Here is a 24,262-nt window from a genome sequence, read left to right as displayed (position 1 = left end):
TTGCTTCTCACACAACATATTACACCTTTTAAAGTAAAAAAAAAAAAACTTAAATATATTAAACTTTGTTTTATTATTTCAGCTAACAAAAATCACCTATATTAAAATGTTTAAATTATACAAGAAGTCATTATGCTTAAGAATCTGCAGGCTATCACTCCTACACTATTAATGAACAGATCGGTCTTGGTGGAACATGTCATAAATGGATGCAAACTCTGAACAGTTTGAAAGCACTAATTCAGATAAGACTTTTGATAAATCTATATTTTCCATGGCATTTTACTACAGTATTATTGCATTTACCCTGTTTTTCTCATAGTTATCAACGTAATTTACCCTGGTTTGCCATGTTTATTAATATTCTTTACCATACCTCAGTATTCTTTACAATGCTTATGTATGCTTTATCATACTTTTACTATATGCTTTATTATATTTTCCTATGCTCTTATCATGGCAAACGTTTAAAAGGGACATTGTGTGTACAAATATTAGGACACATCAAGGACCTAAATTTGCCATCCAACGACTTGCCCAGCTCAGAGAGGGGTTGTTTCACACTCTGTATTCACAGTGCTGTAATAACCCCTATTTATTTGGCAGGACTTCACTGAAGAATTTGACAATGGCCAATCACAACATCCAAATGAAAGAGGCATAAATAGAAGCTGAAATTAACAACCAATTAGATAGAGCTTCCTGAACTAGGTAAAGTTACGAAGAACTGTTTTCTCAATTGGCCAAGGCCATGAAGCCCATTTTCCTGTAATGGAAATTACTTTGTCACAGGGGTTAACACATGCATTTGAATTGAATCTGCCATCGGTTAACCTAGAAAGAAATGAAAAGGAACCAGGTTTATAATGGAACCTTCTGAGCTTTGGAACACCTCCTATGCACCTTTATATAACTATGCAATGTTTAGTTGATGTTATAATCCCATGTGATATTATGGAAGACCCCACAGCACAATTTAAAGTAAAAATGTAACTTCTGTTCACAAAGTATAAATGTTGGGCAAGAGAGAAACCTGCATGAAAGCAAAGCATATATGGAGCAGAACTAAAAATCTAAATCAGGGACATGCATTGCATATTTCTACAAAAAGCAGGACAGTTTTTGTATAGCAGTGTGAAAGACATTAAACTTTGGTATTATTCACTTGCCAGTCTTGGTAGATTTTATATTAGGCCTAATGAAAACATTGATCAAACCCTTAGAAAGCCCTTAGGTTTGTAGACAGCCTAAACTTGTAGGCAAAATCCGTGGTGACAAAAAGAGCTGAAATGAAATTATTTTCTTCCGTTCATTCTTTTGTTATTGTTGTTGGCTTTGCATTCTCTGCAATTTAACAACATTACTGCAATGCCTCACTATTGAGTTAGGATAATCAACATTATAAAAATACAGAAGGATAGTAAAACAACTAGGTTAATTAAAAGTCCTATTTCTTTAGAATGTCATTGCAGTTTTGCGGACAAACATTCTGGTGCTCATGAGACTGAACCCTAGCGAAAGTTTCAGCCATTTTAGTAAACTGCAGCTCTTAGAAGCAAGAGACACATATTATATTAAGGCCTTCAGTTGCTTAAAACAGATCTTTTCAGAAACGAAGAGCCCTACTCTATCCGATCAACTATTCCCAATGGCAGCGTATCTGGAGCCTGTGCTTTTCTCAGTCTCGGTCTGTGCTGGTCTTGTTATTATTTTCATGACTTCCTCAGACGACTGAGGCCATGTTTGTGACTGAGGTGACTGTATTGTCCTCCGCCCAGGGCTGGAGATTCTGTAGGGCGTACAGGGAGGAGTTGTGCAAGCAGAGAGGGTCCTGTTGCATGGGCTGGCTCAGGGTCTTCTGAAAAGCCTCCTGTTGCAGCTGCAGCATCAACCTGTTTGCCTGCTGCCTCTCCGATTCCCGCTCCTCTGCCGTCTGCCTCCTGGAACAAGCAAGAAAGCATAAGGTTAACAAGTATTTCGTATGTTTAGAGTATTTGCACTACTTAGGACGGCATCATTTTATAAACGGCATGTGTTGTTTTTTTCTTTTCTTGTTTTTTATCAACTGTTGTTTCTGCTTAGATTTACCAGCCTTACCAACTAAAGTCCTATTTTAACCATTGGGAGTGCTTTGAGGTGTCCTGCCCCCTGTGTAACTGTGATTTTGTATAGAGAAGGGCACCAATTACAGTTGCTCGACCTTTTGTGTTAATTTCGAAATCTTCCCAGAAGCAGTCATCGTAGTTGAAAAAGGGCATTGGTTGGTATTTATGGTAAATTCTCATATAAACACAAACAGCAATATTTAATTATAGAAAAGAACATCAACAGGTAAACAGAAATGAAATACTCAGAAAATGTAGATGGTATAAAGTATCTGTTTAACTTTACCCACTTAAATATGGGCCATAACATGGGTCCTGGCTGTAGCTCCGCACAAGAGCTACTGACAGCTGAGCGTCCTAGTATAGTGAAGAAAGCAATCATTACACATTGGTCCCAACTGACTAAGCAGAGACACAGTATTATTTTGAACATAAGAAGTCCACTCCAGTTAGATTATAGGGATTAGTAAAGAACCAAGGATGAAGATTCTTCCTAGACAAGGTGGCATTTGTTTTTATTGGAGGGAAAAATAATAAAATTATATATATATATATATATATATATATATATATATATATATATATATATATATATATAATATATATATATAATATATATATATAATGTTATGGTAAGGCAAAATTCTTGATTTGAGCCCAGTGAAAAATAATCTCAATAATCTTGGAAATACAATGAAAAAACAATGCCTTGCCATGACTCAAGGTGATGACAATGTGGTGGGGGTATATTGATAAACCGTCTTAGTGCATGAGCAGTTAGCAGCAATGAGGAACTGATCAGTTCTGATAAGGAGTCCTCACGTGGGAAAGGGCTTTATACTAAAACAATGCAGTGGCCCAGCATGCTTGTGTAGTACACTAATCATATATGCTATCATATATGTGTCCCAGCTGGTGATGGCCATAAGATATAACCCAATTAAAGCAGGTTATAATGGTTTAGCACTGGAGTGATGAACGAGCTATGGTCAGAAACACAACCTGGCCACTGCTGATTCAAGTAATAAAAACAGTTAAGTGTAAGAGAAGCAGTTTAATATACTTGTTTAGCTGAAAATGACATGGTCTTACATGAATCCCACAGCTGGACTGGACATGACATAACACACCTATAACACCCTATTATAAGCATGCATGGAGATTTGATATGATAATGTACAACTTTTATTTTTAAAGGAAGAGAGTCTCAGCAAGGGTGATCTCAAGATATAGCCAAATAAGTCTGTAATACTCCTGCACAATGTCAAGATTAAAAGTCAAAGATATCAATATATATTTTATGAAAACTTGGGCCTTGTTCACAAAGCTTTTTCTCACAGCTATGTAAAGATTTTTCAAAGTGAGGTGGCGAAGCATATATGTGGTATCCTGTACACTGGAGCCCATACAATATATATGTTTTTTTTTTATTTATTGCATTTATATAGTGCTTTTAACACAAAAGTATTGCAAAGCACTGTACAGTACATAGCAGAAAAAAAGAACAAACCATAATACATTTGTATACCATGTTGTCACACATACATCTGCCACAGTCAGACCCTTTATATATAATTCAAAAGCAGCAATTTTAAAGTTACATTAAAACCCACTAAGATAAGAAAGCCATTTTATAAAAGTGTGTTTTTAGTCTTGACTTGAAAATTGCAACGGTCCCAGCTACCCTGACAAACGAAGGCAGAGCATTCCATAGTGTAGGAGCTCTACAAGAAAAAGCCCTCCCTCCCGTGTTGCTTTTGTTGACCCTAGGAATAACCAGCAGCCCTGCATCCTGTGATCTCAGACTGTGGTTTGGAAGATACAGGGTCAGTAACTCCTGCAAATAACTAGGTGCTAATCAATTCAGGGCCTTGTAAGTTAACAGCAAAATCTTAAAATCAATTCTACACTGCACAGAGAGCCAGTGTAAAGAGGCCAAAACAGGGGTAATATGTTTACTTTTCCTGGTTTTAGTCAGAATTCTAGCGATGGTATTCTGAACGAGCTGCAAGCGGGATACCACACATTTTGGGACACCAGAAAAAGTGCATTACAATAATCTATTCTTGATTAAACAAAAGCATGCGTTAGTCTCTCAAAATCAGATCTAATAACACCGTGTAACAATTTATTTATTTATTTTTTTGTTCCTGGGTAGTAAGTGTTATTTCCTAATTGCTTATGCCTCAAAAGTATAGAAAATGGCTATTATTCCCCACAAACTTTGCTTTTGTGACCAGGACAGTGATATTTCAAATTATCACTATTTCCAATGGGAAAACGGGCAAATGTGTGTCTTTTCGTTCACATAAAGTCAGAAAAAAACAACATATGAATCCAAATTAACATGTATTTATACTAAAGTAATACAAAAATGGCTACAAAAGATTTAGAAGTGAGTAGTTTTTCGAGATTTACGATTATAGTGTAAATACAGTATCAAAGTATATTAGCGCACAGCAGTGTGCTATAGAGCCTTTGCAGCTTCACCACCAAACTTCCCCGAATTCTGCCTTGTCTAATAAGCATTTTTTGTTGGAAAAGTTAGTAAGCATTCAAATAATGATCTAAGCAAACAGCCATACAGAACACATTTAAGAGGATATTAAACAGGAAAGAAATTTAAAATTAGGAAATTGTAGATCACATAAAGCAGGGGTGCACAACACGAATACACATCAGGGTTAGAGGTTATCAATTAAATAGTTCATGGATTAATGAAAAAAAAACTTTGTTATGTCGAGATCATAAGATAAATTATTTCAGGAACTCGACATTTCGAACAGCTATGTCAAGATTATCTTTTTTTTTTCATGATCTTGACATAACCAATTTGTACTTTTATTTTTTTTCCTTGCCCTTAATGAGCCACTGTACTTTTCTACGCTTGTACTATGGTTAAATTTTATCGGGGATTTTTACAAATTCACAGATAGTTAAGTAATAAGACACAACAAGGTGTGCTTTGTTGCTTTGCACTATCGGTGAGGCATGAAGCCAAGCAACCTCACCGACACAGTGATGACACTAAACAGAACCAGAGAGTTATTTAATAGCAGCCATGCTTGGGTTATTGTTCTGCTAACTGCATGACTGAGATCAAATTCTACTTATAAACAATGTCATTGAAAAATTACATAAATAAAAGAACGTTAATCTCAGCACCTAGTGACCAACTCTTCTGTTCAATTTCTTCTCCACAATCCCCGTTCTTAGTTTAAATGATTTGGGAATGCTTTGTATAATTGTATGTTGTCTTAGTGAACGTATAGTCTCTATAATGAAATTAATTTCTCCCGGGACATAATTTTAGGCAATAGGTAACCTCATGAGAAATAAAATATCAACCAGCTTCCTGATTAGCTGTAAAGTAAGGATAGAATATTGGTGCACAGTTTAATGTAAGCTGATACAATATTCTCAGTCAAAACTGCACACAGTACAATGGGTTAATTTCAATAAGGGATATGAATGCTCTGGTCTTTGAAAGTCAAGTTATAATTTGTTCAATATATATTCTTCTTCAATTATAGGTGATAAATTCATACATAATCTTTCAATGGTGAAAATTACACCATACAGATATACAACTAGCATGGGTAATTTTAAACAATATCTGAAAAATAGGACCTTATTCAAAAACATTAAGGGCTGTTTTATGGAATGTTTTTTTAAGGATTGTTTTTCAAAATGGCCGCTCTAGTGCACTGATAGTGTGAGGATTATTACCCACATTGTTAAACAGATAACACAGCAATAACGATCCAGGATGTGGTACAGAACAGAAAAGCCAGAGCACTTGTTGTTATATTTTTCTTTTTAATTTATTTTTTTTATCCCTCTTCCTGCAGTGATCTCAAAAACCAGTGCATTAGAGCGGCCATTTTGAAAAGAACCTTGAAACAGACTTTAAAGTTATAAGTGTGAAACATTGTCAGGATGTTAACAATGAAAAGAAAAACTACAGGTATGTTATATAAACAGTTGTAGCAACACGTGGGGATGTGTAATGCTACATATTTTCAGAAACCCTCTACTTACTCTTTAACATTTTGTGAAAGGGGTGCATAATCCTATGTATATATTACACAGGATGTGTTATAGAGGTTTCTCACTTTAAAATCGCTATAACATGAAAATGGCTAATTTGCAGTGTGTACCAGTCTGTTGTTATTTGTCTGGTGAAAGCTTGAAATTATAATTGAATACATATTTTGCAATTATTTATTTTGCTCTGCAGGGTGAAAAGGGTTAAAGCCAGATCTGTTTAGAATTTCCTAGCCTCCCATCATCTTTCAAACAGGCCATACATCATCCATTAGCCACACATTACAGTTAACCAGATTATTCTAATTAGATTTATCATCCCTTCATTTGATCATACCCTTATTAAACACACTGGCAGCACGCAAATACACAATTCGTGCATAGGCTATCTATTATAGCAAGAAAACCTTTTTTTTTTTTTTAACAGAATATTCAAACTTAAAAAAGAAAGCTTTTATATGCCCTATACATCGACATCTCAATTTGCAAGGTTTAATCCAACATTTACAAGCAGATATATGTCTGTATCGCTTTGCATAAAGTATAAGTAAGTATATTTAAGCAAAAACATTCCCCTTTAAAGGGTGCAATTAGATTGTGTTTTGACACTTTAATTATGAATGAAGATATGGAATATTTAGTATTGCATGTTTACTAAACTGGTATTTTTTGCATAAATGAAAGACAATTTTCTCCATAAGCTAATATACAGAAAACACAGGCTGTCAAAAAGGATTTTATGTATTTTTCAGTCTTTCACTGGAATTGTGCTCATGGTACTTCAAACTGATCTATGTGTATACTTCATTAAACTGCAGAATGTTACACTTCATCATTAGGAACTAGCGTTTAAGTTGTGCTTTTGAAAAGAAATACTCAGGAATTTACCAGTTTGTATTTTATTTTAATATTTATTTATTTATTTTGCTTTGTTAAGTAAAAACAAATATCTGTATGTATTTTTTTTAAAGGAAAGCTCAGCAAAAACATAATATTTATTTTATTTTATTTTTTATTATCAAGAGATGTGGGGATAAAATAAAGATAGAATATTAACTCTGCTCAAGTGATGCTGTAAGCTACACATGGGGATTCTATTGAGACATCTTTCAGCTTTTTTATTTCATTGCTCAGTAAATTAGTTTTTTGGAAAGTGTAGGTCAAAACAATCAACATTTTATAGGAGGCTGTGTGGTCCAGTGGTTAAAGAAACAGGCTTTTTGTAACTATCCGGTTCAAATCCCAGCTCAGCCACTGTGTGACCCCGAGCAAGTCACTTAACCTCCTTTGGCTCAGTTTTTTGGGTAAGACGTTCTTGTAAGTGACTCTGCAGCTGATGCATAGTTCACACACCCTAGTCTTGTATCTTGTAAAGTGCTTTGTGATGGTGGCCCACTATGAAGGTGATATATATATATATATATCCTATTATATTATATATTATATATATATATATATAAGGTATATATATTATATATATATACTTGACTCACACTTTATTTCATATTAAACACACTAAAGGGTAACACATTATTTAGTAATTACCAACACTGAATAGGGGTCACTTCAGGTGAAATAGCTTGTTTAGTGTCATATATGGTATGCTTCACAAATAAATTGTAATGCAAAAAAAAACAAAAAAAAAAAACAGATAAAGACTTAAGATGTAAGCCTCCACTTTCCGCATTAATCATTAGCTCATTAAGTGATTTGGCCACCAGTTGATAATAATTAGGTCATACTGTTTGCTGGTTTTCATTCCAACTGAGCTCTCACTTACTTAGCTAGACCCTTAATTGAACTGATAATTTGCTTAATTAGACCTTTTTAATTGTTTTCATTTCTTAAACAGCTGCAGAGTTCAAGTTACTTATAAAATGTTACAGTTAACTTGAAATCTGCAATCATTTATCGAGCTAAAAATAATTAAAAAGGTCCAATTAAGCAAATCATCAGTTCAATTAAGAGTCTAGTTAAGTAATTGAGAGCTCAGTTGGAATGAAAACCAGCAGGCACAGGGGGTCCCGGGGTCTAGGGTTGAGATTCACTGTGCTAGACTGTTGTAGGAATGTGTGATATTCTCATGTTCCCGTAAAATGTGCACGTATATGCATTCAGAGTGTGGCAGTGCAGGTCTTCGACTATCTTTATGGTAAATAGGAGCTTATTTTGGCTTACTAGATTTTTATACTTGTTTTATTGTTTCTGACACAAGCAGTGAAAGAGTGTGATCTGCTAAGACCAGGTATCACAAACCAAAATTGAGAAACGACAAACAGATTGAGTCCCTTTAAAACCTGCTGGTAAATGACTGCAGATGGAACCCTACCGCCACTTTGTTCTCCTGTTCTGGAACCAGGTCTTGACTTGCGCATCAGTCATTTTCAGTGCCTTGGCCAGGGTGGCCCGCTCTGCTGACGCCAGGTACTTTTGTCGATGAAAGCGCTTCTCCAGCTCGCAAATCTGGACTCGACTGAAGGAGGTCCTGGGCTTCTTCCTCTTGGGCGGGGTCCGGTTTTGATAGGGGTGTCCAATCCTCCTAGTCACGGAAAACGGAGACAAGGCCGCTGTGAGGGAGGAGGGGAAAAAGAGAGCTTTAATAGGGCAAAGAGAAAAGAAGGCAAATAGATATGCCACTGATGAAGACAAGGCAAGTTATACAATCTTCTAACCGTATGCTTTTCATGATGAATTTAATAAGGATAGGCATTAATTATGTCTTTCGCAGCAGTTTCTAATGAGGTTTTACAGATTACTCTTGTGTTTTAAAATCCTGGATCAACACTGTTTAAAAAACAGTTGTTTAAATATAGTGAGTGTAAAGTTTTATGAACACCACTATTGTGAAAACACTATTTAACTACAGTATATACATTGCTTTATTTATGTGAAAGAAGAAAACTACTGACAATGTTACAAAACTATTGTGATCCACCTACAGTAAGCTGCTTCTTACTAGTTTTGAAACATTACTAGAGTATATTTTCACAAAATGTTGCAAATTTCATCCACAAATAAAGCTTGAATAAAAAAGGAGATTATATCTTTCCTAGTGGGGTCTTGATTGAGGTTGTGTGTGCCATGGTTACTCTGTGTGTCAGTATGTGATGCTTCTAGTTCTCGTAGTCCTGAGCTCTGATGAGCAAACTATGCTTCTTCCAATACAATATGCACTATGTTAATAAAAAACAAATAACTTATACACATGTCTCTAGTATGCAAGACATATACTTTTGGTAATACAGAGGATGAATACCCCACACATTATACACTTCAATGTATTTCAATAAATCTCCCCTGCCTAAAGAGCATAAACTGAAAAAATAAAGAAAAAAAACAACAGCTGTCTCATCAGATCCACAGTTCAGTACTTTTTCAGTAATTTTCAGCTCTGTTGTCTCCACATGCTTCCATACTGTACCATGAGCCAGGAGATGTCAACAGAGTTGAAAGCTCACAATATCACAGGAAACAAATCCAGAAAACAAGTAAATGGCAAAACTACATAGGCCTTAAAGCAAGAGGGCAAGCAGATCAAGGACTAGAAAAAAAAAAAAAGAAAAGCTTTACAGCCACAGAATTCCTGGCCATTCAGAATGATTGAAAACATAATAAATACGTAAGCTTATAGTAAAAAAAAATACATGTCAAGGCTCCCAATTGGCTCATCCAGTAAAGGCGATCTGCGTGGAGTGCAGGATGCGCCCTATAGCCTGGACATCGCCATTTCGAGTCCAGACTATTCCACTGCTGACTGTGGATGGGAGCTCCCAGGGGGGCGGCACACAATTGGCCCAGCTGGTGAGGGCTTAGGTTGGTCAGGGTGTCCTCAGCTCACTGCGCACTAGCGACCCCTGTAGACTGGCCGGGTGCCTGCGGGCTTGCCTGTAAGCTGCCCAGAGCTGTGTTGTCCTCCGACACTGTAGCTCTGGGCTGGCTGCATGGCGGGCCTGCAGAGTGAAAAGAAGCGGTCAGCTGACAGCACACATTTCGAAGGACAGTGTTTGTCTTCACTGCTCCCAGGTCAGTGCTGTGGTGTTGTAGCGGTGAGCTGAGCCTAAATACTGGACATTTCAAATTGGGAGAGAAATGGGGTAAAATTAATTTTAAAAATAAATTATATATTATTAATATTATTATTATTATTATTATTATTATTATTATTATTATTATTATTATTATTATTATTATTATTATTATTAGCAATACACATATGTGTAGAAATGATAAAACCCTAATCAGGTCTGAAGGGTGAGTTTAAAACAAGTTAGCCCTCTACAGTACATCACAATGTCTCCAACCAGACACCCTCTCATGGAAACAAGGTGCCTCTGGTTGGCAAGCCACAGTGCCACTCATCCAGGGAAACGATAAACTCACCTGGACGACCACCCTGGTGAAATGGAAAGTCCACTAGCGGACTGTCTCCAAATGCAAGCTGTGGATAATAGTGTTTGGCTAAAGTGTTCACAGAACCCCAGGTGGATGCCCTGCAGATCTCTGCTGCTGGAGCAGACTGGAGGCTAGCCAGGGATGCAGCCACTGCTCTCGTTGAGTGGCCTCCAACTTGTCCTTCCAAAGTCTGATCCGCTAAAGAATAATAGAGGGGATACAGTCAGCCAGCCACTTGGATGTCCACAGTTTGGACAGCGGCTCATTGCTGGCCAGATTGAATACATTACATGAACTGTGGTAATGTTCTCTAAGGTGAGTAAAAGTATTTCACATCGCAGGATAATGTGAATCTAGTTTTAACTTGGTCACATTGTCTCTTGGTAAAAATACAAGCATTACTCTAGTGGGACAAATGATTCAAATGTGAAGTGAGGGCCATATAAATACTGTAATGGGATACCTGAGGTATCCTGATTTATTATCCTAAAATTAGGTGGGACAGTTACTATTTTGTTACTAGGCTTTCCTTTCAAGATGCATGTTGAATTAGAGTAGACCAAAAACAAAAACAAAAGGTTGTATGTTTTCTTAAAAGGACCTGGATGGACATTGGTGGGTACAGTACGGTAACTAAATATATAGAAAATATTGATTAAATCAACTTAATTTCAGTGGTTACTCTACAACTGGTTTGCTCTACAATTTGGTTTTATCAAATAGTGAATTGATCAAATATTGTCTCTCACTTGTTACTATTGTAAGAACACTATTTGAACTGCTATGGCATGAACTCTTTAAATGCATTTCAAAATGCCCTCCAGCTCAAGGTAGAACTGACTTAAATTATCTTAATGTTTGATAAATAATCATATCAATGTAAAAAAAAGAAATCCCCATACAAAGTTATGATATGCTATTACCAAATAGGTCATATATATATATATATATATATATATATATATATATATATACACATATATATACACACACACTGTTTTAATTGAGAGTCTATTTAACTGAAAGATGTTAAATGTTTGTATACAAACAACATAGACATACTGTATATAATTTATATTAGTACTGTATTTTTAAACAAACTATTGACAATTTATATTTTCTTAATTGGTAACATGCAAGTAAGTTTTCTTAAAAGGAAAAAAGAAACTAAAATAGTTTTTACACAGCAAATCACGTCAAAGTGTGCTCGTGCACCATGGGGAGCACAGTAGGGTCTACAGATTCCAAGTATCTGGCACTTATCATTATATCTCTAATTCCTGTGACTGGAGGTGAGAACTGAGCTTTGTGGTTGCAAATACATTACATTTTGATGTGGAAGATATCATTTTTGCATGAGCTGCTATGGTTATATGTCATGTTTTATTTACTCAGCATGTACAATATAGTATTTTATCTCTTGAAGAACTTGTCAAAGACTCATCATTGAAAATTCTGCTTTTTTATGATATGAATCCAGATCATTTTATTTTTCCATAATTTGATGTTTATTTTTTGTAAAAAAAATTAAAAAATTTTGTGGTATACAGTTAATGCTTGTGAACTTTGATGCTATAATTCAGCAATCAGAAAAGCAACCTCGAGATTAAGGTAGCAGGGCAGAGCTATTCTAGATGCAAACTCTTTGTCTTGTAAAGCTTATTCAGTTATTCTGTTTTTCTCTATGATGTCAATAAAATCTGTTTGACTAGAAACTGGTCTGTAATCCATAGCAATCTACCCGAGACCTCATTACCAGAATTAAGAAGTAGTATACCCAAACAAACAAGAACAAAGGACGCTCAACAATCTACTTATACATAAAGGGGGCACATTTCTACCTTCATATTTTCTAAATAAATCTGACATTAATTTAGTTAACAGAAAGGTTATTTTGCATATTATAAATCACATATAAGAAATTAACCATTGAGAATCTGCCGAAAGTCCAGTAAATCTTGTGCATTAAACATACAGCGCAATTCTAAAGTAAAAAAAAAAAAGAAAATAGCAAATATCTCTTCTAACAATAAGAGACTCCGTACACAAGGTATTAACTTGTATTTATATAAGCTTGTAAAACAAAAAAAAGTAAAAGATGTATTAATAAAATAGTAATAAAATACCCTTGTCATAATAAACTAGCCAATTATTCACACAGAAAAAAGCACTCAACCTCACAATGCAAAGGGTCAGCAACTGAATCAATTGTTTACCTTACGAGTCTACTCTTAATTGAAAGATGCACCAAAGTGATGCCAGAAACAGTCAGAAAACAGAAATCTATTTTATAAACATGTAACAAATATTATGTTTCATTTGAAATTAGCCACAACTGGAAAACAAGTAGATTTAGAAAAGAATCACTAATAAGGATGCCATGAGCACTGGCACCTCAGAACAAAATTAAAAGGAATCTCCGAATCCACATAACTCTGCACATCATGTGGAGGATACTCAACAATGTGTATAAGTAATACAATTTAGTATCAGTTTATTGAAAAAAAGAATGCAGCCTCAGATAAATCTCAGCCTATAACGAAATAAGTTATACTTTTCTGCAATAGGACTTTCTTCCCCCATTGCGAACATTACCTTTAGTGCAATCTAATCAATATAACTGTAAACGACTCAAAATAGGATATTGAATGATGGCAGCAACATCTATTGCTATTTATTATACAGTCAGGTTCAGCTGTGCTTTATGACACAGAAATTCTGTTATCTTTGGAAAATTAACAGCTGAAAAGCATACCCATGACAATACCTTAGCAGAGCGACAGCAAACGCAATGATGCAGTCCTAAGTGGCGATGGTAAAACACTTACAGCTACAACAGAATTAAAGATTAACTTCACAAAATGCACAATATACACAAACTCAACAAAACCTGCATGTTTTGTCTTAACAGCCAGGTTTTTATTTTTGTCGAGAAGTGAACAAAAGTGTACCGAAAGGTTGTTTACCTTAAAAAAAAAAAAAAAACTTTCATTGAAATACAACACACATTGCATCGGAGGGAACATACACTGCTATAGGCCAGTGACTTTACCCCTGCTGCGAATGAATATCAAAAGTCTGCATGTCACACTTTAGCGGTTTACATGTTATCGATCTAACTGTAATGACATTTGCAACTGTGAGTGTCAAAACCTGGCATTATATGGAGAAGGTGGTCTGTATTCACAAATATTTTCATGCTGAATTCGCATTAGGTATGGATTGTTCTGGGGGTTAAACATTCCCGTGTTAAGGTATCGAAGGACAAGTAATACATTGACTCACATTGCATTTTTTTTTTAGCAATTACTTCACAGAACCATCAAACATGTCAAATATGTGAAGACACATAAAGAAGGTGTGGTGGAGTGGTTATGTATGTATAGGAGACAAAACACATTATAAATGAGCTGGGTATACTTGAGAGTGGAAAAGAGACATCTGTGGGAGAAGATAACAGAAATGGGTGAGATTAAAATATAACTGTGAGATAGCAGGGGGTTAAAATCCTCCCTGCTAAAAAAAATATGTGAGAATGCACGATTGGGTGAATGGGCTAAGGGTTTTAATTGTTTAATTGTTTAATTGTTTTATTCTTTAGTTATCCCCTGCACCTGGTGGTAATTGTAAATTAGAGCCAGGTGCAGGGTATTTAAGAGGTAGCCAGTCTGCTGAGGGAAGAGCCTGACTTTGTGTGCGTAGTCGTAAATATTGTAAGTCTTGTATAAATCTGTGTGGTTATTTGTGTTTTTGTTGCAGGTAAACGGCGTATCTGTCCTGCGAGCTAGTCAGGAACCTGCAACGAATGTTTAGTCAGTGCTCCGAAGGAGCTAGTTGTTTTGTTTTTGTTTGTTTTTGTAATTAAAAGTGCGCAACAGTGCTATTTTTCTTTCAATCCTGTGTGTCGATCATGATTTGTGAAGGGAAAAGAACCCAAGCGGGTCTGTTTGGTGAGCTGGCCGTCACAATAACCAATTGCTGAAGGTGGATTATTGATTAAAAAAAAAATTAAAAAAATTAAAAATGTTACCAAACTGGTGTGTTTTATTATTCCTCTTGTGTTGCCTTGTGATTGTAAATGTTGTTTATATATATATATATATATATATATATATATATATATATATATATATATATATATATATGTGTGTGTGTGTGTGTGTGTATGTTTATATATATATATATATATATATATATATATATATATATATATATATATATATATATATATATATATATATAATGAACATGTAAACAATTCAAATATAGATAAAACAGTAGGAAACGCTCATCTCAGTAAAACACATTTTTAACCTCCACCATTGGAGTTGCAAGTATATAAAGGAATACAAATCCAGCTACTCCTATTTTAACCCAGCTGACGCTTGAGTAACGCATTAAACATTAATCTTCTCCACAGACCGTAAGATTTTTGCAATTAATCTGTCACTATGCATATGTAAAGGTTTTTATATTTTTTACATATGTATACATTTTCACTGTTAATTTATTAAAACACAATACAGGCATCCCAATGTTGAATATTTCATGAGAAAAGCCTTGTACCATATTCCTTCAATTACACATATAAAACAAAAAATAAACAATGTATGGAAGCAGTTTGTAGGCACCTGTTACAGTTACGCTTTTCATTTTTAGTCGTGATTACTCACACCTGTTCTTCGCCCTTTTTGTGAACTGTGGTATTGCTTGGCATGTCAAAATATAAGTGGTCTGATCAACATTTCCGGTCTGTCAAAGCTGGTCCTGTTTGTTAGAACTTAACCTAATAACGAGATGCTGAAATTGTAAAAGCTTCTCTTCTAACTCCTCAGGAAGCTAATGACACTTCTTTGAAAATGGCTGCCTTTATGTCATGGATGATTCGAGATCAGGCAATGGTAATTTTGTTTGTCTTTTCTCGCAAGTCAGTCATGTTGCTGTTTGTGTACTCAGGCAGTCACACCTTTTGTTGGAGATTTTAATACACATATCACTATAATCGAATTTAAGAAGCAGGCCGTATTTGACAAGAAAATACTGGTTTAAAATGTGCATCTTAGTTCGAAAGAATACAGTATTTTGAATATTTGATATTTACATATTGTTGGTGAGTTTCATTTTCATTTCCCTGTCCGTGAATAAATATAATGACAAACATACATCATCTCATGATCTAGAGACTGAAGTTGCATTTTGTAAAAAAAAGCTAAACCAAATCTACTCCGGAAAAAACAAAATCATTATCAGCACTATCTTTAACTGTTCTGATCTATTTGTAGTGTTTGTTATTGAGATTTTTTAATATTTAAATATTTATTTTCTATCACAGCGGATTTTCAACTCAACAAGCAGATTCACCACAGTGGTTGAGAGATAATGGGTTGCAACACAATACAGGAGCGGATTTTTATCGCATAATAAAGAAGTCTGTCTCTCCAGCTTAAACTACATTTGGGGAATGTTAACAACCTGGACTGTCAATAAACTCCTCTTGCTATCTTCGGAATGGAGGGTGCACATGAGGCTTAATAAGGAATAATGTAGCAATGAGTAAAACTGAATGATGTTTTAACATGACATTGAATATTAGTGTGGGATTCTCCAACTCTAAGCCATGCTTTGAATTGCACATAAAATATCATTTAGCTATCCCTTCAGAATTTGGTTCTATACTCAAATGGGGCCACTAGGTTTTCCTGTGACCTGTGAAATGCTTACAAGAAAAAGGGGATATTTTTTTTCAAAACAGAACTGGATGACCAAGCCCTAGCCCTACAGTAGCTATCCTGAAAGCTGCCTGAGCGAATATGATTGAGGGCACTAGCCTCAAATTTCATTCTGTGATCTTTACTGTGAACAAACACAGTCCCCAGCTGCAGGAGTGAGTAGTTTATTGTGGAATGTAGATGTTGTGTTGACAGACATCCTCTTTCTGTATTTCTCTACTGTTACCCTTTTGAACACACACCTTTTAGTAGTTAAGCATTTCCTTCAAACAATAACATTCTTTTAAAATTCCTTGATGAATAAGTTGGTCAGGTCTTAACTGTGCATAATAATAATAATAATAATAATAATAATAATAATAATAATAATAATAATAATAATAATCAGTGTCATATCTAAATGGTGTTCCTGTAGATAATTTAAGTTTTTGTAAATCCTGATTAAGGAAACCAATGTGCAGTGCGTGTATTTGTAAGTTAATTTTTTGGTTAAAAAGTATGGACAATTCCAGATAAGATATCCAGTTTATCTAAACAGTGGGGGATGTATATACTGACACAGTTTAATTATACAACTATTACTCATTTGGGAATTTTACTTACTTTTTAAGAAAAAAAATATACTTAAGAGGCTTCCCCTTCTTTTAGAGAATTAAACAGTCAGCTGCAATTAAATCAGGCCGCTATATATATATATATATATATATATATATATATATATATATATATATATATATATATATATATATATATATATATATATATATATATCATTGAATAGGCCACACTGTGCTCTTTGAATTGTTTGAATAGCAGCAGTGCATAGGATTTAAATAAACAATTTAAATAAATGGAACAGACCCACATTATATTGTTGTCCCTAATTATCTCCAACATGAACCTGCTGGATTTGCAGTTTCTACTTAAGGGGACCCAATTGAAGCCCAGAAGTCTTCCAGGTGAGTTATTTAGAAATCTGAGTAGAATATATATGAAATGAATTATATGAATGATGTCTAGGTGACAGCATGGAAATATGCTTGCACATGTCTTCCTCTGTTGGAACTTGTTAAAATGTGTTAAAAGTTACATTCAGTATGTTACTGAATTACCCAGTTGAGCACATTATGGCTGCCCTATTTGTCTACTTGAGATCCTTCTGAATTGTTATTTAACAGATAACGTTTAGTTTTTGTGTAAAGTAAATACAGTTACAACCAGATATTGAACAATTTGTTATGACTGCATCAAATGAGATGAGAACATACATAAAACATGCATGAACAAATAAATACACCTATTAATGAAAGACATGCTTTGAAATTAGTATTTAACAGCCAAACTGGATTATTATTATTATTATTATTATTATTATTATTATTATTATTATTATTATTATTATATTATTATTATTATTATTATTATGCGCACAATATACCATAGAGTTAACGTTTCCATATAACGTTGCTCACACTTGGTCGTATTACCTGTCGTATTTCACTAATTTACTTGGTATATAAATTCGACAGGAGCTCCACAGTCATTTCTCTCATTGAACTTTGAGAAACATGGCTGTTCTAATTAACGCGGTGTATTTAAGACATCGGCTGAGTCAATTAGAGCGATAGGGGTCATCGGAAGATGGGTGCGCAGCATCTTTGACATGGTTTCTTATTTTGCATTATTGTGTATTGTTATTGTTATTATTATAATTATGTATTTTTTTTTTCTGTTGTTGTTGCTGTTTCGGCAGATGCCATTACTGTTTTGTTTTTTTTTTTAACTGACACATGTGTGCTAACATATTTAATAATTATTTAGTTAAATATTAAATATTAAACTGTGATAAGTGATGGAGATTGTAGGTGAAAATTGGTCTAAAGACCTAACGTATTTGAATTTACGATCTCACAATATGGAACCGAGACCCTGAACTGGTTCACAAACAATAACACATATTTTGGCACAGATTTTCTTAAGAGGATGCAATTAAATAATAAAAAAAAATGGCATATTTGTTTTTAATGGTAGGTTACATGTTTGTCCTAAATATTCCTTCTGTAAATCTAAAATATTTAAGTTGAAAGGGTAACTGACAAAAAAAGAATGAAATAATTACAAATAAGGAAGTTTGTCCCAGTTTTGCTAAAAAATAATAATAATAATAATAATAATAATAATAATAATAATAATAATAATAATAATAATAATAATAATAATAATAATAACAGCCCTTTTGAGATGTTCTGTATTAGCTTAAACTCTGATTCATGATCATTGCAACAATGCTGCAGTCGCTCAAAAAGGCCAAGCTTCCTCATAGTATATGTGTGTGTGTGTGTGTGTGTGTGTGTGTGTGTGTGTGTGTGTTGCAGTCACACAGTAACTATATATTTGTCTTATTTATTCGTTCACTGGGATTGAAACAAATGTCTTCCTTCGTGGTCTATGCTGTTCCTGTGCCCAAACTCCCATAATGTGCGATATACACACGGTTACCAACTGGGCTTCGTATTGATCTCTCCCTCACGATTTCGGAAGAGGGGTCTTTAACACCGATAAAACCTAGAAATATCCATTTAACTTCGTTGTTATTCCGATCACTTTTTTCATAAAACGGATACCGCATTCCCAGAAAATAAACACACTGTACACAACAAACATTAACCTCTATCATACAAACTATGATGAGTAGCCCAGACAGTGTTTCTTTTATTTTCTTTAAAGATTTACATTTTTGCATATCCTACATTTTTGTACTGTTTTGTTTGTATTTTGTCTCTATCATTTCTAATTCTCTTACCATTGCTATGCGATTTTTATTACAAATGTTAACCTTATTTGTAATTTTAATTCAATTGCAATAGATGTGTATTCATGCAAAAGACCCTTATATAACTGTAATACTAGGCCTAAACACAATGTAACATTAACATTTGTAGCCATAACAAAATATGTCAGAAATGTTATGATTAAAAAACTAATTGTATTTCTGGTGGCACTGTGTTTCAACTTGTTTGGAACATAAATAAATAAACATGATTTTGTTTTCTTAAGCTTCTTTGGGATTTCATTATTTGTACATAGTGCTAATTGAATTACATAACTAATCCGGGAATATGAATCACCACTGGCAGGCTAACCAAATGTCTGTAATGTTCTTTTATGATTAATAACTGAATTATATTCACCCAGTTCCACAGTAGGACTGATGTGGGTATACGCAATCTTACATCCTGAAAAAAAAAAAGTGTTTAAAAATATTTAAAAATATGTAGCCTATTGTATTATTATTATTATTATTATTATTATTATTATTAGTAGTATAGTAGTAGTAGTAGTAGTAGTAGTGGTAGTAGTAGTGGTAGTGGTAGGTGGTAGTAGTGGTAGTGGTAGTGGTGGTGGTGGTAGTCTTGGTGGTAGGTAGTAGTGGTGGTGGTGGTGGTGGTAGTGGTGGTGGTAGTAGTGGTGGTGGTAGTGGTAGTGGTGGTGGTGTAGTGGTGGTAGTGGTGGTAGTAGTAGTGGTAGTGGTAGTGGTGGTAGTAGTAGTAGTAGTAGTAGATGGACCACACCACCACCTTGGTCAGTACCACCATCACCATCACCAATCACCACCACCACCACCATGTACTATCAGTAGGTTGTGGTAGTGGTGGTGGTAGTGGTAGTGGTGGTGGTGGTAGTGGTGGTGGTAGTGGTGGTGGTAGTGGTAGTGGTAGTGGTGGTAGTGGTGGTAGTAGTAGTGGTGGTAGTGGTAGTAGTGGTAGTGGTGGTGGTAGTAGTGGTGGTAGTAAAAAGTAGTGGTAGTGGTGGTGGTGGTAGTGGTAGTGGTGGTGGTGGTGGTGGTGTTGGTGGTAGTGGTAGTGGGTGGTAGTGGTAGTGGTAGTGGTAGTAGTGGGTGGTAGTGGTGGTGGGTTGTAGTGGTGGTGGTGGTAGTGGTGGTGGTGGTGGTGGTGTGTAGTGGTAGTGGTAGTGGTGGTGGTGGTAGTGGTAGTGGTAGTAGTAGTAGTGGTAGTGGTAGTGGTGGTGGTGGTAGTCTTGGTGGTAGTGGTGGTAGTGGTAGTGGTAGTGGTGGTGGTGGTGGTGGTAGTCTTGGTGGTAGTGGTAGTAGTGGTAGTGGTAGTGGGTGGTGGTGGGTGGTAGTGGTAGTCCATTGGTGGTGGTGGTAGTTCTTGGTGGTAGTCAGGTGGTACGTGGTAGTGGTGGTGGTGGTAGTCTTGGGGTGTCTTCACCACCATCAGTCCCCAGTCACCACCAACATTCATGGTGGTGGTGTAGTCGTCTGGTGGTCAGTGGTGGTAATCGTGGTTAGTGGTATGGTGGTGGTGGTGGTCAGTGGGTACCAGTTCAAGATCACCAGTGGTCATGGTAGTCTAGTGGGTGGTGGTGGTGGTGGTAGTGGTGGTGGTATCAGTAGTTTTAGTAGGGTAAAGGTGGTGTTGGTAGTGGTGGTGTGTTGGTCTGTCATGGTCCATAGTAGGTAGTGGTGGTGTAGTGGTAGTGGTGGTGGTGGTGGTGGTAGTGGTAGTAGTGGTGGTGGTAGTGGTGGTGGTGGTAGTCTTGGTGGTAGTGGTAATAGTAGTAGTGGTGGTGGTAGTGGTGGTGGTGGTAGTCTTGGTGGTAGTGGTAATAGTGATGGTGGTGGTAGTGGTGGTGGTGGTAGTCTTGGTGGTAGTGGTAATAGTGATGGTGGTGGTAATGGTAGTGGTAGTACTAGTATCTGGGCTTTATATTTAATTATGTACTATAATTGCATTTTTTAAATCACATCTTTCATCACAAAAGTAATAATGTCAAAAAATTTCCATTTTCATTTTCCAGAATTATCATACAAACGAGACATCTTAAGTCGATATTAATTATTAAAGTATTATCACCAATTTCATTGTGTTTGTCTAGTAGGCTATACCGACAATATCTGTCTTCATTATATATATATACACACACACACACACATATATTTCTTTTTTTTTAAACAGACCGAAAACATTGGAATTATTATTAAAACACTATAAACAATTGGGTTACGTCATATACTCTACTACTACTACTACTAATAATAATAATAATAATAATAATAATAATAATAATAATAATAATAATAATAATAATAATACACGTCAACAAGAAAGAGTTTGTTTTATTCAAAACCCCTTCATCAAAGTGTCTGGGCCAAAAGTAAAGCGTTCACATTACGAATTTTGTTGAAATTTAACACTTAATAAAGAACTCACCTGTGAGCCTATCCTTCGCAAATCTTCGACTGCTCTCCATCCAGGGGAATGTAAAGTTCGCCGCGTCGCCCATATTGGGTACAGATGGCACTGTGGGCACCCCAGCGGAGATGCCCGGCGGGCGGGTCGGGGGAGGCGGATGTGGCGCTGGGGCCATTGGTCTGTGTGCTGGTACGCGGATTACTCCGCCTGCACCCCCGGGGTTCACGTTAACATTCATATTCATGCTAACATTCATGTTCATGTTCACGTTATAAGATCCTGCTAACCCCGCTGCCATGGAGCAGGCCGGGCTATACACACTGTTGTAGCCACTGGCATAGACATTGCTGGCCAGCTGGTAATCCGCCTCGCTGCTCCGGCTTGGAAGCATGCAGCTGGTTTGCTGGTCGGTGTTGTTCAATATCTGATCAATTCCAAAGCTGATGGGTTCGTGCTGTTGGTGAGTCTGATTCACTCGTTCTATCCCGGTGTGTTCCATGTTTTATCAGCAGATGAAACGCGTGTACAGAAAAAGTATCCCTTTTCTCAAAGCACTGCCAAATAAATATCCAATAAATTAAAAATATCCCAAAAAAAACTTTGGAAAAAAAAAAAAAAGAAAAAAAAAAGTTTTGTTTTGTGTTTTTAAGAAATGTATACCATCAGTGCAGAATTGGTGAGCTATACATTGCTATAATGTGGCATGTGAAATCCATTCATAGAGTCGAAATGTGGTATATATTCCATCCCAATGTCAATTATGAAGACGAATCATCAATTAATTCACGATGTTATTGTCAGTATGCAGCACGCATTGCACTGCCTCTATCATTTTACGATGTTATTGTCAGTATGCAGCACGCATTGCACTGCCTCTATCATTTTAACGAAACAGATAATAAAACAATACGAACAACTCGCGACGCTGTAAAGAAAGAATCCCACACTGGGGAGTACCAAATGGCTTGACAAGTACAGGCTCTGGTCTTAAGAAGGTCCTGTGGCGTGTATGCAAGAATACAACACACGGTGCTCCGGTAAACTTAGGCAACACTTTTCCTGTCTTTACAAAGCCCCATCACATTAAATGATGATCCCAAATAAAGACCTGCTTACCATGAATATTAATTGGACCGTCAGCAATAGCCTTCTTTAATGCTCTCAAACTGACTTTCCGCAGGTGAGACTCCCACTCAGCCAAAATCCCGGGGACTCGCCCGCCGATTGGTGCTTAGGAAGGCGGAGTTTCCCAGTTCCTCTCTTCCTTTTTTTTTTTTTTTTTTTTTTTTTTTTTTTTTTTTTGTCCTTAAAGCTACAGGGGTCTATTTTTGTACTATATATTTTTCTAATGTTCATACACAATACGCCACAGAAGAATATAGCAATGTTGTCATCTCTGAATATCAAGAACGTTTTAAAACTAAAAGAACATGCCGCTATGGGAAGAACACTACACAGAATACTCCGGCTCTGCATTAGCACGTGTTAGTAAGGGTTTTTTGTTTGTTTGTTTTGTTATATTATTAGTACATGCTTATTATAGTAGCCTAAAGGCCATGTTTGCATGTAGTCTGTTAACATTTTTGCTTAAAACACGAAGTTGGCATGCGCTTTATCTTTCACTGTTGGCTGCCTTATATTCCGTTAGGCTCTTTAAAACAACACCTAAGATGAAGGAACATGAAGCCACTTCGTGGCTTGGAACTTAGTTTCAGGAGATAGGTTTCAGGTCACAGCATGGCACACCAGGGGAGACTTGGGGGTTTGTTGCGGCAACCTCAGACTAGGTCTCCTGGAACCAGGTTTCAAACAACAGTTCCTGAAAAAGTGGCTCTGTGTTCCCTCAGCCTTAGTATCACATTATAACTAACGATATGAAAAACATGTATTGTATGTAGACTACCTTTTGGAATTATTGGAACAATATTTTGGCTGACACAAAATTAATACTACATCCTGAAACTGTGATATTTGTCTATTATTTTCCTGTTATACGTTTAGCAAGGGGTGACAAATTAAATGATTCATACATAATTTTTAACAGGAATAATCTGCATTTTAAGTTGAAAGACGATACCAAAGACTTCTGTTCCAAGAGTATGTCTTATTTTATACCTTTGTATTTAGTACCGATACAATGGTTAGCTTTACATTTATAGATATACCTTACAAATAACGTTATTATTATTATTATTATTATTATTATTATTATTATTATTATTATTATTATTATTATTATTATTATTATTATTATTAGTCATAGTAATAGTTTAGTACTGAGTGCAAAAGTAATTCATTCATGCCTACTGTAAACCTGCTGTGCTGCCGGTGCATTCTTGCTTCTTAACAGCCCTTATGACGACCCTGCGGCACCGACACAGTAAAAGGGACACGTTTACAAAAGTCTCCGAAAGGATTTTGTGGAATTTGATTGGCATCACCTTGAATTACTGGTTCCCACTACGATGCGCTCCTGTTGAACTAATCTCGGATTCTTAAAAATGAACCAGATTTATTCAGCCTATATGACCGATCCAAAAAGATTATTTCATTGCTGGTGTGATTGTGGCAAGCAGCAGGTAATTCCTTCATTCTCCCCCAAGGGGTTGTTTAATTATTATGTTAACAATAGTTTAATTGCCAGTGAATAATAATAATAATAATAATAATAATAATAATAAATAATAATAATAATAATAATAATAATATAAAATATTCAACTGGGGTCACGCAACATGTTATTTAATTGCCCTTATTTATTTTTATTTATTTA

General features: G+C 35.6%; 1 protein-coding gene across 2 annotated transcripts; it reads right to left on the bottom strand.

Annotated features, from left to right (window-relative positions):
- Nucleotides 1–382: 382 nt before the first annotated feature.
- On the bottom strand, nt 383–22,317 carry LOC121331273 (T-cell leukemia homeobox protein 1-like). 2 transcript variants are annotated; one of them, XM_041278555.1, is made up of 4 exons: nt 21,508–22,317; nt 10,533–10,742; nt 8,482–8,719; nt 383–1,940 (listed from the first exon to the last, which is right to left on the bottom strand). In XM_041278555.1, the coding sequence occupies exons 1-4, from the start codon at nt 21,986–21,988 to the stop codon at nt 1,724–1,726; spliced, it is 1,146 nt and encodes a 381-aa protein (XP_041134489.1). In that variant the 5' UTR covers nt 21,989–22,317; the 3' UTR covers nt 383–1,723. The 2 variants fall into 2 exon arrangements, with proteins under 2 accessions (XP_041134489.1, XP_041134498.1); XM_041278564.1 differs by lacking the exon at nt 10,533–10,742.
- Nucleotides 22,318–24,262: the final 1,945 nt, after the last annotated feature.

This window comes from Polyodon spathula, chromosome 2 (genome assembly GCF_017654505.1).
Source record: "Polyodon spathula isolate WHYD16114869_AA chromosome 2, ASM1765450v1, whole genome shotgun sequence".
Classification (NCBI taxonomy): Eukaryota; Metazoa; Chordata; class Actinopteri; order Acipenseriformes; family Polyodontidae; genus Polyodon; species Polyodon spathula.
The sequence above is the reverse complement of the archived record's forward strand: the minus strand, read 5'-3'. Positions and strand labels throughout refer to the sequence as shown.